Raw genomic sequence first — 14,469 nt, 5'->3', positions numbered from 1 at the left:
CTAGAATTGGAATCAGTGAGGAGTGAGGGGTGAGGGAGGGAATGCATGGGGACAAGGTGTTGGGCTTATGTGGCAGGGTGTGGCTATGTGGCTGGGTATGTGTGTGTGCGTGAGAGAGAGAGAGAGAGTGTGTGTGTGTGAGTGAAAGGGTGTGGGGTGCCAGTCAGTAAGTGAGAGAGAGACAGAGAGAGGAAGAGAGAGAGAGAGAGAGAGAGAGAGACAGAGAGAGGAAGAGAGAGAGAGAGAGAGAGAGAGAGAGAGAGAGAGCATAAATGAGGGTGTGTAGTGTGCAAGGGTCTTTGCTCATAACCCTGGAGAACAGAACAGCGGAATTCTTTCCGTTCCTTTTGGGTGGTGATGGAGTGTGAATGTGGCCATAAAGAAGTAGAGGGAGAAAAGAGCTGTATTGGAATAGGGAATAGACGAGGGGAACCTAGGAATCACTCAGGACTCACCATCACAGGCACGCATGCACGCACACAGGCACGCACACACGCGAGTCAATCTCAAATTCTCTCTCTCTCTCTCTCTTTCTCTGGCACCCCACACCCTTTCCCTCTCTGTGCTGCCTCCCTCCCTCTGTTCCGAATCTATTTATTAAGTTGACAGATATATTGTTTCTCTGCAGAGGCCAGCATTTTTCGACTCCATATTTATTCTAATTTGTACTCAGCACACACGCACGCACGCACGCACGCACGCACACACGCACAGACACAGTGGATGTCACTTAAGTGATAAAAGCCACCTTTTGCCACATTTCCCCCCACCCGGCTTTTCCTCTCAGCCTTGCTGCTGACACAAGGGTGTTGCAGGCAGGCAGACAGGTTGGGAACAGGAGGAGGCATTATTTAACACTGACATATCTTTTGCTTTTTCAATTTATTGCCTCCAATATGGAGAGAGAACAGTTTCAATATTAAGAAATGAATGTCACACCACTCACCAATATATTTCGTGATCCACAAACAAATGTAATAACATTCGCAAATATAAGTCATACATTTCATGATCCACAAACAAATGTAACAACATTCACAAATATAATTCATGATGCACAAATGAATGTAACCCCATTCACAAATGCCAGCGCAGTTCTATTAATTTGCAAACCGCTCAACATGCATTCACAAAACCCTATACATATTTGTGACTTCCATTGTATTTGTGTGTGGATTTTTGAGACTGTCCTGACGGTATTTGACACACAAATGTGCTCAGCCAATCACATCAGCCGGCGTTCGAGCGTAAGGTTGAAGACATTGCGCTTCTATTACGCAGAGCAGGCTACTAGTGCGAAGCCACCATAGATCTGTATAAATAACTGGAAGTAGAGCCATTACTGAAGTGCTCCCTGACGTAAACTCGGAAGCGTATGAAGTTACTGACTTTCACATCATCTTTGTACAAATATGTCTGGATCTGGACTAACGTGTGCCGTAATCGGATGTAACAATAACAGCAGAAAGCTAAAAATGTGGAAAAAGAGCGTATGTGCGCTTCATAGTCCACAGTTTAAAGAGGATTGTCCATGTTGTGTGCCCTACGGTGTACACCGCTTCCCCGGCCGTGCTGAGGATGAAGACATTCGCAAGATGTGGATTAAAAACGTACACCGAAAGGACTTTGCCCCCAAACAAGTATTCAAGGGTATGTATTTTTATTTCTAGGTGGTTAGTGTAGTTAAGTATTGTGAGCCAGTGTCTATGTAAACTGGTGGCAACAATTATTTAGCTTGGCTAGCTAACGCTAGTTACTATTATTTAGCATTCTTTCATTAATACCTAAGTTTCCCCAGGATTGGGAAGAGCACCATGAGCCCCATGGTTATCTGTGCTGTGTGTCATGGTACATTTGTGTGCTTATTTTCGATTATTTGTGTATGTGTGCCCTTTGAAATGAAAATGTGACCCTGGTAACTTAGCTAATTATTTTGTTATGCTAGCGGAGTTTTGGCAAGGCTAGCCAGGTTACACTGACTTTAATAAGAAGTCAGGCTAGGTTTTGGTAGCACCATGAGCCCCATGGTTATCTGTGCTGTGTGCCATGGTACATTTCTGTGTTTATTTACGATTATTTGTGTATGTGTGCCCTTTGAAATGGAAATGTGACCCTGGCAATTTAGCTAATTCTTTTGTTATGCTAGCGGAGTTTTGGCAAAGCTAGCCAGGTTGTGTGACTGACTTTAATAAGAAGTCAGGCTAGGTTTTGGTAGCTTTTGTTTTGTCCATAACCTACCCCAATTTTATTTTCATCTCATAAATTGACCAGCATGTTTGTATTTGTAATAATGTTTGCCATTCTATTGGAAATAAAGTGGTGGGGACAAGCTAGGTTCATCTCAAAAGTGGTAGGCCTATGGACATGTCCCCCAACACCCAGACTGAAAATAACCCTTCCTCAACAAAAGATAATTTTCGCTATCCAACCTCAGTGTACATGTCTTGCTTTGTCCTGTATTTTGTCTAATGTCTGTGAGAATGACTGCAGCCATGGCAAAGATAATTTTCTGTTTCATGTGTAACAGCCAATTATATATTTTTTTATCTCATCTTATTCCCACCCTCCTTAGGTGTGTGGAGTACACTTCCCTGACGGCAGACCAACGCAGGAACACCCATATCCCATAATATGGGATATGAATATAGTGTAAGTTTACATGTATATAACAAATAACTTAAGTGCTTTTTTCTTAATTACCTTAACCATATGTTGTTAAAGTACTTTTGGAGCGATTTGCCTCCAGACGTTAGACTCTCTCCCATCTGCCACTACTTTTTAATCTAGGCTAAAATAAAATAAAAAAAACAAAAAAATAAAAACACACACACACACACATTTTCTTAACTTAGTTCTTGACTCTTAGTTGTTATGCTTTCTCTCCTTAAGCCACTGCTTTTATGTACCTAAATTGCCTTTCAACACTTGTGTCTTATTATTCCATGCAAGAGTTTACATCTGCTAATTGTAATATAAAGCAATGTGAAGTGAGATTTAAAGTGTTCTGTAGGACAGTGGCGTTGTAATTAACTGTTTTTAAAAGCTGTTGGTGTTTTTTGTTCCTTCTTATATTTATTCTCAGAAAGCACCGTCATGTGGAAGACCACCCCAAAGAGGAGATGTCTCCAGCCCCCAACAGAGAGACCATGTGATGAGCCTCCTGTGACAGATTCTGACACCGAAGTAGGGCATAGCTAGCCTCGCGAGCCATCCTACGTACTTCCGCCAAAGGATTGGCTCCACTACTGTAGTCTGGCCGTGCTTCTCTGTGGAGTGCTTGCAGCAGTAGAATTTTGATTGCAACGCCCCCCCAGAAAACAGCCAATAATCGAATACGCCCCCCACGTGGGGACGAAAGGGGGAGAACGCTCGTGACAATGACGTACACATCTGCGCCAGAGCCATTGGTCTGCGCTATGTTGTTGTTGAGTAACTGCCAGCGATTGGGTGAGAGGTGTCCAATAATTTCAAACTATAACTGAGTGCAAACTTCCTGCTTTCTACAATCGCTTCAGAGCAAACAAATGCCAGACCATAAATACGAAATGAAATGGTAGTATTATGGGATGGTCAGGACCAGGCTAGGGCATAGCTTGGAGGATAGTCTGTCTCCACACCAATGTGATGTTGGCACTCAGTGGCCAGAGCGTAGTGATCATGATTGTTGTTCGATGAAGTCAACAAAAGATGCAAGCACACAAACCGATCCTACACCATCACTGTCAGATCATGACATGGATGATAAAGTGTCAAAACTTTACACTGGACTAGACATCATCAGCTTTTGGCAACTTTTGAACACCATCATTGGCTTTCTTCCACAGTCGAAGACGTTCAAATTACCAGTCCATGAACAGCTAAGTGCTGGTCCTAATGAGGCTTCGGCTTGGCTACAGCCTGTGATATGTCCGCAATGTGGAGAGCAACACTTGCCAATTTCACAAGGGAAAATCTTATTTTTTGGCTCCCTCGAGACACTCTGAATAGAGTAAGACCCTCAAGTTTTCTTGAACACTATCCCAATGCAACATGCATCATAGATTGCACTGAAATATTTGTCCAAAGACCGAAGAACTTGGGGAAAAGAGCAAAAACATACAGCAACTATAAGCATCACAACACCTACAAAGTCCTCTATTGCAGTGGTTCCCAACCTATGGGTCGGGACCCCCCTTATGGGTCGCCAAAGATCCACAGGGGGTCGCGGAGCCCTCTTGATTTTAAGGGGTTTCGTTTTAAATATATATAGCCCATGTTGAATAAAAGACAAAGCATTTAACTAATAAATGCATAGACGCAACAAATTGTAAGTGCTACATTAAACATTTATTCTATATTTGACCAAAGACGAATTGAGCAATAAAATAACTAAAATAAGTTTTCGCAGGAAACGGAGGGCATCTTGTGACTCCGTCTCGTGCGGGCGCTCGCGTGGTTGGGTCACCAAAGCTTAAAATAGTAAAAACATGGGTCCCTTAAGAAAAAGGTTGGGAACCACTGCTCTATTGCATAGCCCCCAATGGTTTTGTGATGTATGTGTCAAAACTGTTTGGTGGCAGAGCTAGTGACACTTTTATCTTAAACTGTGGATTTCTGGTGATCAGATTTTGACAGACCGGGGATTCACAATTGGAGATGTTCTTCCTCCAGGAGTGACATTGGCTATTCCAGCATTTACACGTGGATGTACACAACTATCAGAACATGAAGTCACAAGAACCCGCCGTCTCGCCAATGTCCGAATTCATGTTGAACGTGCAATAAGAAGGTTAAAATGCTTCAAAATTTTGAGTAATGTAATTCCAGGTTGATTAAAACATGTTGATGACATTTTGACTATTTGTGCAGGCCTGTGTAACCTTCTTGAAATCTTACAAACATGTTTGGCATACACTACACTTGTCCCTGTCTGTAGGCCTACATGTCAGCATCATCTTCCAACTTGTCAGCGATACTATGCCCAAGATATTTTGTACTGCTTGACACACAGTGATTGCCCTGACAGGTAGAATGTTGGCAAGACTTAAGATCCTGAACATAACACTTTTTTGCATTGTACTGTAGGCCTACATCAAACTCAACCCCATACTCAGAGCACACATTCAGAAGTTGCTGAAACTCAACAGTGCCGGCCCGGGGGACATGGGTCTAATAGCCAGATCATCAAATGGTTGAAAACGGTGCATGTGTTTTATTGTCTGTGTCTAAATCTCGTCATACATCCAGTGTGTTTTGTTTTTTTAACAGACGTGTTTTCACAATGACACTCTGAGAATTTACTTTTGAACAAAGTGTCTTGTGTATAAAATGGTGTGCAGACAGCCGTAGTGTGTGTGTTGCGTAGAGGAACAAGTGCTTTGCAAAGCTGGTATGAAAGTGTAATGCTTGACTTTTGATTAAGGTAAAGCAGCATGTGTTTAAGTTATAGTACCAACAACTGAACAATATGCTACTTTGGTTATCGGCCTATAGTGTTTAAGCAGTAGCCTAGGCAAAAACTTCAACAAAGTAAAAACAAAACAAAGAAAATATAACTGCCGAATGAATTAAGAACTTGAATTTTCACCAGCATTTGACCGATTGTTAATTTAAAACCAGGCATGCATATATATCAATATCTTTAGAAATTAAGCCTACGTTAACAACAGGGAATCTTTATCTTTTCAGGTCAAGGTGGCTGCCTTGGCAATAGGCCTAAGGTGCTGGGGGAAACTCTCTCTCTCTAGGCTAGGCCTAATCAGAAAGAAAGGTGTGTGTGTGTGTGTTTTTTTAAAAACCTCTGTCATTAAAGGGACACTGCAAGATTTATAGTTGTTTATTTCCAGAATTCATGCTACTCATTCACTAATGTTACCTTTTTCATGAATACTTACCACCACCATCAAATTCTAAGTATTCATTATGACTGGAAAAATTGCACTTTTCATACATACAAAGGGGGATCTCCTCCATCATTGTCCGCCATTTTGAATTTCCTGAAATAGCCATTTTTAGCTGCAAAAAGGACTGTACTTGGGCCATAACAGAAAATCTGAGTTTATTATTTAGTAAACTTTCATGAAAAGATCAAATTTGGCAACAGGCAGCACAGTTTCAATGATCAGCATAGTTGCAGTACTCTTTTGACCATTTCCTGCACAGTGTCCCTCTAACTGATAAAATAAAGCCTTGTGGGCCTCAACATGTCATTAATTTCACCATGTAAATCGTGCCTTGCAAGAACTGATATTTCGAGGCAGTGTTAAGACAGTGGGTTGCTTAGGCTACTTAACCACAGCCCTTTTAGAAGACATCACCTCCCGTCCTCTCCTTATGGTAGCGTCTCCAGCAATAAGTAAGGATTTGGCGCCCCTTAGTGGCAAGCTGTGCACCCAGCGATGAACAAACAGACAAGACTGCAAAACTCAGACAATCACATATTATGTGGCAGAGGTAATGATAAAAATGATGTCTGGTATAGTCAGGAGGTAATGAAAAAAAGCCAGTATAACATTTCCCAATCAATATAAGGGGGATAATGATTAATTAAATTGAATGTGTGACAGTGGCACCAGCTCTCTGTTAAGACTGGACACCACAGGTCAGCTCCTGTGTCTATTCCACAACACACTGCAGCAAGATTTTACATTACATTACATTTCACTTCGCTGACGCTTTCATTTGTTCAAAGCGACTTACAACTATTATTTTTCAGGGTATTGGTTACAGTCCCTGGAGCAATGTGGTGTTAGGTGCCTTGCTCAAGGGCACTTCAGCCATGGATGGAGGTGTAGGGAGAGGTCGTGGGGGATTCGAACCAGCAACCCCTAGATTGAAAGACCAACTCTCTAACCACTAGGCCATGGCTGCCCAGATTTCTCACAAAAAGCTGCATTGAAATGACATGAAGAACATTAATAACAAGTTGCCTAGTAAAAAACACACCAGCAAGAGTCATTTAGTGTATGGGGCCATTTGTAAAGTGGACCAATGTAAGGTGTGTGTCAAATTTGAACAACCATCACCCCCCACCTGCAACTACAATGCTGCAGTTGGATATTGGGCACAAGTAGCTAGGTTGTTTTTCAGTTCAGCACATATAAAAAACCATCAAGTAAGCACACAGTATTGAACTATATTAAATGCACTATCTGTATGCATTTTAATAACTGTGTAAATAAACATTTCAAAACCGCCAGGTTAATTCATTTTCCTTCAGCACTTAAGCCTACAGTATACAGTATGTCATACCTTTGTCAGGTGCAGTGATTCTCATTGATATGATTAGATTAGATACAACTTTATTGTCTGTTACACCCATGAAACAGAAAATTGTCTTTGGCGTGGCTTCAGTGATTCTCACAGACATTAGACAAGGCTTGACCAAAAAAAAAAAAGACAAGACCACACAATACATGCATGCTGCAGCTGGACAGTTCATCTCTTGTTCAGTATGGTCACAGCTGAGGGGATGAAGGATTTCTTGAAAGATGATAGATATATACATATAACTGAACCAAGTGTTTCTACACCGTATTGAACAATAATCCTCTCAACATTAATCCAAGTCTCTCTGTTGGGGGCTGGAGACATCTCCTCTTTGGGGGTGGTCTTCCACATGATGGTGCTTTCTGAGAATAAATATAAGAAGGAACAAAAAACGCCAACAGCTTTTAAAACAGTTAATTACAACGCCACTGTCCTACAGAACACTTTAAATCTCACTTCACATTGCATTATATTACAATTAGCAGATGTAGACTCTTGCATGGAATAATAAGACAAGTGTTGAAAGGCAATGTAGGTACATAACAACTAAGAGTCAATAACTAAGTTAAGAAAATGTGTGTGTTTATTTTTTCATTATTATTTTTTTTTAGCCTAGATTAAAAAGTGGCAGATGGGAGAGAGTCTAACGTCTGGAGGCAAATCGCTCCAAAAGTACTTTAACAACATATGGTTAAGGTAATTAAGAAAAAAGCACTTAAGTTATTTGTTATATACATGTAAACTTACACTATATTCATATCCCATATTATGGGATATGAACCCATGATCCCATATTATGGGATATGGGTGTTCCTGCGTTGGTCTGCCGTCAGGGAAGTGTACTCCACACACCTAAGGAGGGTGGGAAAGATTAGATAAAACTTTATTGTCTGTTACACATGAAACAGAAAATTATCTTTGCCATGGCTGCAGTCATTCTCACAGACATTAGACAAAATACAGGACAAAGCAAGACATGTACACTGAGGTTGGATAGCGAAAATTATCTTTTGTTGAGGAAAGGTTATTTTCAGTCTGGGTGTAATTTTCAGTCTGGGTGTTGGGGGACATGTCCATAGGCCTACCACTTTTGAGATTAAACTAGCTTGTCCCCACCACTTTATTTCCAATAGAATGGCAAACATTATTACAAATACAAACATGCTGGCCGATTTATGAGATGAAAATAAAATTGGGCTAGGTTATGAACAAAACAAAAGCTACCAAAACCTAGCCTGACTTCTTATTAAAGTCAGTCACACAACCTGGCTAGCTTAGCCAAAACTCCGCTAGCATAACAAAAGAATGAGCTAAATTGCCAGGGTCACATTTCCATTTCAAAGGGCACACATACACAAATAATCGTAAATAAACACATAAATGTACCATGGCACACAGCACAGATAACCATGGGGCTCATGGTGCTACCAAAACCTAGCCTGACTTCTTATTGAAGTCAGTCACACAACCTGGCTAGCTTAGCCAAAACTCCGCTAGCATAACAAAAGAATGAGCTAAATTGCCAGGGTGACATTTTCATTTCAAAGGGCACACATACACAAATAATCGAACATAAGCACACAAATGTACCATAACACACAGCACAGATAACCATGGGGCTAATGGTGCTCTTCCCACTCCTGGGGAAACTTAGGTCTTAATGAAAGAATGCTAAATAATCGTAACTAGCGTTAGCTAGCCAAGCGAAATAATTGTTGCCACCAGTTTATGTTACATAGACACTGGCTTACAATACTTAACTACACTTGTCATATACGGTAATAGATGACCCTGCGCATCTACTATGAGATATACGGTAATAACTCAGGGACGTTAACCTGTGATGCGCATGACATTGGACTTCATTCCGTTATTAGTAAGTTACTGTACTGTACGTGTGTTTTGACGAGCTGCCAGTAATAAACGACATTAATCTAAAAGGCCTCAAGGAGATCCTTTACATGGTGTCAGAAGCGCAAAATGGCAAAATTCAACCCTCCGATCAACTTCTCATTCGACAAGCCAGCAGAATGGCCCGACTGGAAGCAACGTTTTGTGAGATACAGAACTGCTACCAAACTAGCAGATGAAGATGGCGCGGTGCAGGTTAGCAGCCTGATTTATGCTATGGGCAGCCAGGCTGAGAATGTGTTTCGGTCCTTCACGTTTGTTGGGGAGGGGGAAGATGAAAATGACTTTGACTGTGTGCTAGGCAAGTTTGATGACTACTTTGTGCCGCGCAGAAATGTAATACATGAGCGGGCATGTTTCCATCAACGCGTTCAAAGAGCCGGGGAAAAAGCAGAGACTTTTATAAGGGCTTTGTACGAGCTAGCAGAACATTGTGATTTTGGCGCGAATAGGGAAGAGAACATTCGCGACCGAATTGTCGTTGGGATACTGGACAAAGAGGTGTCGAAGCAGCTACAGTTAATGCAAAACCTGAACCTAGCCGTGGCGATCGAAACCGTTAGGCAGTCGGAGGAGGTCACCTCTCATGTTAGCATGCAAGGGGCAGAAGCCGGGCTAGTGCACGAAGTAACCAACAAATTCAAAAAGAACTTGAAATTCGGCGAAAGAAAGCAAAAAGGGGGAAACAATGGAGGTGGCAAGTGTGGAAAGTGCGGGAAAATGCGCCATAGCAGGGAGGAGAACTGCCCTGCGCGAGATTCCACATGCAACTCGTGCAACAAAGTGGGGCATTGGAGCCGGGTGTGCAAGAGCAGGAGGGTGGTGAGCGAGGTCGCGGAGCAGCAGCAGTCGCGGCAGCACCAACCGACATACTACCTGGGGGCAGTGAGCAGAGCAGCCGAGGGGTCACCGGAGCAGTGGATCGTCAAGCTGCGGGTAGGCTCCACTCCAGTTGAGTTCAAGATCGACACGGGGGCCGACGTGAACGTCATCTGCGAGGAAACCTACCACTCACTCAGACCAAAAACACCACTTGGGCCTGCAGACATCCACTTGGATAGCCCAGGAGGTGAGTTGCAGTGCATTGGACAGATCAAAAGCACTGTGGCTTACAAAGGTAGAAGACACCCACTCACAGCCTACGTTGTCCGAGGCCGCACAGTCAGCAACCTCCTCAGCAGGCCCCTGTCTGTGAGGATGAACCTGGTGAGGAGAGTGGAGGAAGCGGCGTGCAGCAGCGCCGGACACCTGCAGGCATTCGGTGAGCATGGCACTTTAAAGACTGACCCTGTAAGAATACAGTTAAAAGAAAATGCTCAGCCGTACGCCACTCACACTGCCAGGCGTGTGCCAATACCCATGCTGCAGAAGGTTAAAGAGGAACTGGAGCGGATGGAGGGGAACGGCATCATTGAGAGGGTGACGCAGCCTACCGACTGGTGTGCGCCCATGGTGCCGGTCCTGAAGAGCTCAGGTAAAGCACGCATCTGTGTTGACCTTAAAAGACTGAATGAAGCTGTTAAGAGAGAGCAGTACATCATGCCTACCACAGATGAGATCGTAGCAAAGCTGAGCGGTGCCACTGTCTTCTCGACGCTCGATGCAGCCAGTGGGTTCTTCCAAATCCCACTGCACCCAGACAGCTATAAGCTCACAACCTTCATCACCCCGTTCGGCAGGTTCCAATTCAAGAGGCTGCCGTTCGGGATAACCAGCGCTCCCGAAATCTTTCAGAGGAAGGTGACGGAGACGATGGAGGGGTTGGAAGGAGTGGAGATCTTCATGGACGACGTGCTCGTCTATGGGGCCACGGTGAGAGAACACGACCAGCGTCTGGAGAAGGTCATGCAGCGCATCGAGGCGGCCGGGCTGAAGCTGAACCGCGACAAGTGCTCCTTCAGACAGCACCAGCTGCGCTTCCTGGGGCATCTCATCGACGGAGAGGGAATTCGGCCTGACCCGGGCAAAGTCGAGGCCATAGAGCAGCTGCCACCACCGACGAACGTGCCGGAGCTGAAGAGGGTCCTCGGCATGGTGAATTACCTTGGCAGGTACATCCCCAACCTGTCCACAGTGGCGCAGCCACTGTACGAGCTCCTGAAAGGTAAAAATGCATGGACATGGGGTCACGCACAACAAAAAGCCTTCACACACACAAAACAACTACTGACAACGGCGCCTGTCCTCGCCTACTACGACGTCAGCAAGCCCACGGCCGTGTCTGCTGACGCCAGCAGCTATGGACTGGGAGGAGTCCTCCTCCAGCTCCATGGGCAGCAGTGGAAACCTGTCGCCTACTGTTCCAGACGGCTCACCGACGCGGAGACACGCTACGCCCAGATTGAAAAGGAGTGTCTGGCTGGCGTGTGGGCGTGTGAGAAGTTTGACAGGTACCTCACTGGCATGGACACATTCAAACTGGTCACTGACCACAAGCCGCTTGTGCCGCTCATCAACAGCCGCAGCCTGGACAACGTGCCTGTGCGGTGCCAGCGTCTTCTCATGAGGCTCATGAGATTCAGTCCCGTGGCATAGTATGCTCCGGGGAAAACTCTGGTCGTCACTGACACTCTCTCGCAGCCCGCTGTCCAAGCATGCTGAGCCGGACACTGAGAGTGAGGTGGCTTGTTATGTTGCCAGTGTAGTGGGGGAAATCCCTGCTAGCCCGAGCAAGATGGACGAGATTCGGAAGGCGACTGCAGAGGATGCCGAACTGCAGTCACTCATCAAGGTCATACGGTCAGGCTGGCCGGAGCACAGCCGCAAGGTGCCTGTGAGTATAAGACACTACACACAAGTAAAAGCTGAACTGTCAGAGTACAATGGCCTGGTCCTCAGGGGAAGCAGAATCGTGATCCCGCAGCGGATGAGGACCGAGATCATCCATAGGATCCACGACGGGCACCAAGGACTGATCAGGTGTAGGGAGAGAGCCTCCTCATCTGTGTGGTGGCCCGGTCTCGCTACAGAGCTCAGCAACCTGGTGTCCTCCTGCCAGGCGTGCCTAGGAGAGAGGCGTACACAGCAAAGAGAGCCACTCATCTCTACACCACTTCCAGATCGTCCGTGGAAGAGAATCGGAATGGATCTATGTGAGTACAACCACCAGCACTTCCTAGTCATCTCAGACTATTACTCTAGATTCATAGAGATACTGCACATGCCATCCACTACCAGTGCACATGTCATACTTAAGCTCAAGGCCGTCTTTGCTAGGTTTGGCATCGCAGACGAAGTAGTGAGTGATAACGGGCCGCAGTTTTGTAGTGCTGAGTTTAAAGACTTTGCGAAGCAGTTTGATTTCAGACACTGCACGTCCAGCCCTCATCACCCGCAGGGCAATGGCCATGCAGAACGGGCCGTGCAGACAGCCAAGAAGATCCTCAGGCAAGCAGATCCAGTGCTGGCGCTGATGATCTACAGGTCCACTCCGTGCTCCTCGACCGGCTACAGCCCTGCGGAGCTGTTAATGGGGAGAAAGATCAAAACAACGCTCCCCATGCTGGAAAAGAATCTCCAACCACAGTGGCCGAGCAGAGCAGCAGTGCAGGAGAAGGACGACAGAGAGAAGGCCAAGCAGGCCTACTACTACAACCGCCGCCACGGGGCCCGACCCTTACCTGTCCTGCAGCCAGGGGACGTGGTGAGGTCCAAGTTGGATCACGAGAAATCGTGGTCACAGCCAGCGGTGGTCTCGGGGGAAAGCAGCACTCCGAGATCCTTCGTCATCAGGACGCAGCAGGGAGCTGAGCTTCGGCGGAACCGCCGCCACCTACAACCTCAGCCGGTTCCCCAGCCACCCAGCGAGAACACTGGGACAGCTACACACTCTGACGTGACAGAGACAGTCCCCGCCAGTCAGAGTGTGGCTCCACCCGCAAGCCTCATGCCCGGTCAATCTGTGACCAGATCTGGACGGGTGTGCAAACCGGTCAACAGGCTTGACCTGTAGACAACCTATGGCCTTTGGGGGGGTATTATTAAAAAAAAAAAAAAAAAAAAAAAAGGGGGAAAGTGAGAAGAGGAGAAACAAGAGACTGAAATGTGAAAATGAAAACAATGTGAAAATTGTATTGAAATGCATTATTGTTGTGAATGCTGATCCAAGTTCCTGCTGAGATGATTTTATAACAGAAGTTCTAGAAATGAGTTTATATTGATTGAGTATAACAGAGGTTATAGAAATGACTTAATATTGATTTTAATGTTAACAGCTGAAATGATTACAGTAAATGTAAATGAAAGTGTTCTTAATACAAGTAAGCAACGGGTTGTTTGTTTAAGGGTAATTATCCATTTTGAAGGGGGAGATGTCATATACGGTAATAGATGACCCTGCGCATCTACTATGAGATATACGGTAATAACTCAGGGACGTTAACCTGTGATGCGCATGACATTGGACTTCATTCCGTTATTAGTAAGTTACTGTACTGTACGTGTGTTTTGACGAGCTGCCAGTAATAAACGACATTAATCTAAAAGGCCTCAAGGAGATCCTTTACAACACTAACCACCTAGAAATAAAAATACATACCCTTGAATACTTGTTTGGGGGCAAAGTCCTTTCGGTGTACGTTTTTAATCCACATCTTGCGAATGTCTTCATCCTCAGCACGGCCGGGGAAGCGGTGTACACCGTAGGGCACACAGCAAGGACAATCTTCTTTAAACTGTGGACTATGAAGTGCACATACACTCTTTTTCCACATTTTTAGCTATCTGCAGTTGTTGTGACATCCGATTACGGCACACGTTGGTCCAGATCCAGACATATTTGTACAAAGATGATGTGAAAGTCAGTAATTTCATGCGCTTCCGAGTTTACGTCAGGGAGCGGTGTAGCAACCCCATGTGAGTAGGCTGCCGGATGTGAGTGCCCGGATATCCGCCCGAGTATTTCCGGATATCCGCCCGAGTATTTACGTCTATTTTACCTCAGCTACTCGCTTTCGGTCGTGTATTTACGACAGTTTAACCTCAGTTACATGATTTCGGTCCGATTTGAGTCTGACTGAAGATGGAAGGGACATAGGTGCCGTGCGTAAAGAGCCCACCGCACATCGCCGTTTCGGCGACACCAGAAAGTTCCTTGATCTCCCAATCAAAAGAATAGGCCTAGGCCAGGTGACCAATAACATCAAATTAGTAATAAAACAAATTAATAAAATGAACTTATAACTTAAAACCGAATTGATTTGGGTGTGAAAATTAAACTGTCTCAACCGGGCACCCAAAGGGAATCCATCAAAAGATAACGGCGTTACTTTATCGTCGGCATTAGCCTATTTTGTTTTTATTATCCAGGAG

At 44.9% G+C, this 14,469-nt stretch overlaps 1 protein-coding gene and 2 long non-coding RNA genes across 3 annotated transcripts; 2 read left to right on the top strand and 1 right to left on the bottom strand.

Annotated features, from left to right (window-relative positions):
• The first annotated feature begins 1,154 nt into the window (after positions 1-1,154).
• LOC134456297 (uncharacterized) lies at positions 1,155-4,136 on the top strand. The gene is made up of 3 exons (XR_010036301.1): positions 1,155-1,650; positions 2,573-2,649; positions 3,083-4,136. It is a non-coding gene; the product is annotated as an uncharacterized LOC134456297 (long non-coding RNA).
• Positions 4,137-7,393: 3,257 nt separating this feature from the next.
• On the bottom strand, positions 7,394-13,857 carry LOC134456295 (uncharacterized). The gene is made up of 3 exons (XR_010036300.1): positions 13,697-13,857; positions 7,996-8,100; positions 7,394-7,610 (listed from the first exon to the last, which is right to left on the bottom strand). It is a non-coding gene; the product is annotated as an uncharacterized LOC134456295 (long non-coding RNA).
• Positions 9,229-11,694, top strand: LOC134456384 (uncharacterized protein K02A2.6-like). The gene has a single exon (XM_063207748.1). It carries the CDS (start codon positions 9,229-9,231, stop codon positions 11,692-11,694), a length of 2,466 nt encoding a protein of 821 aa, XP_063063818.1.
• Positions 13,858-14,469: the final 612 nt, after the last annotated feature.

The sequence above is a fragment of the Engraulis encrasicolus genome, chromosome 10 (genome assembly GCF_034702125.1).
Source record: "Engraulis encrasicolus isolate BLACKSEA-1 chromosome 10, IST_EnEncr_1.0, whole genome shotgun sequence".
Classification (NCBI taxonomy): Eukaryota; Metazoa; Chordata; class Actinopteri; order Clupeiformes; family Engraulidae; genus Engraulis; species Engraulis encrasicolus.
This window is presented reverse-complemented; position numbering and strand designations above follow the sequence as displayed.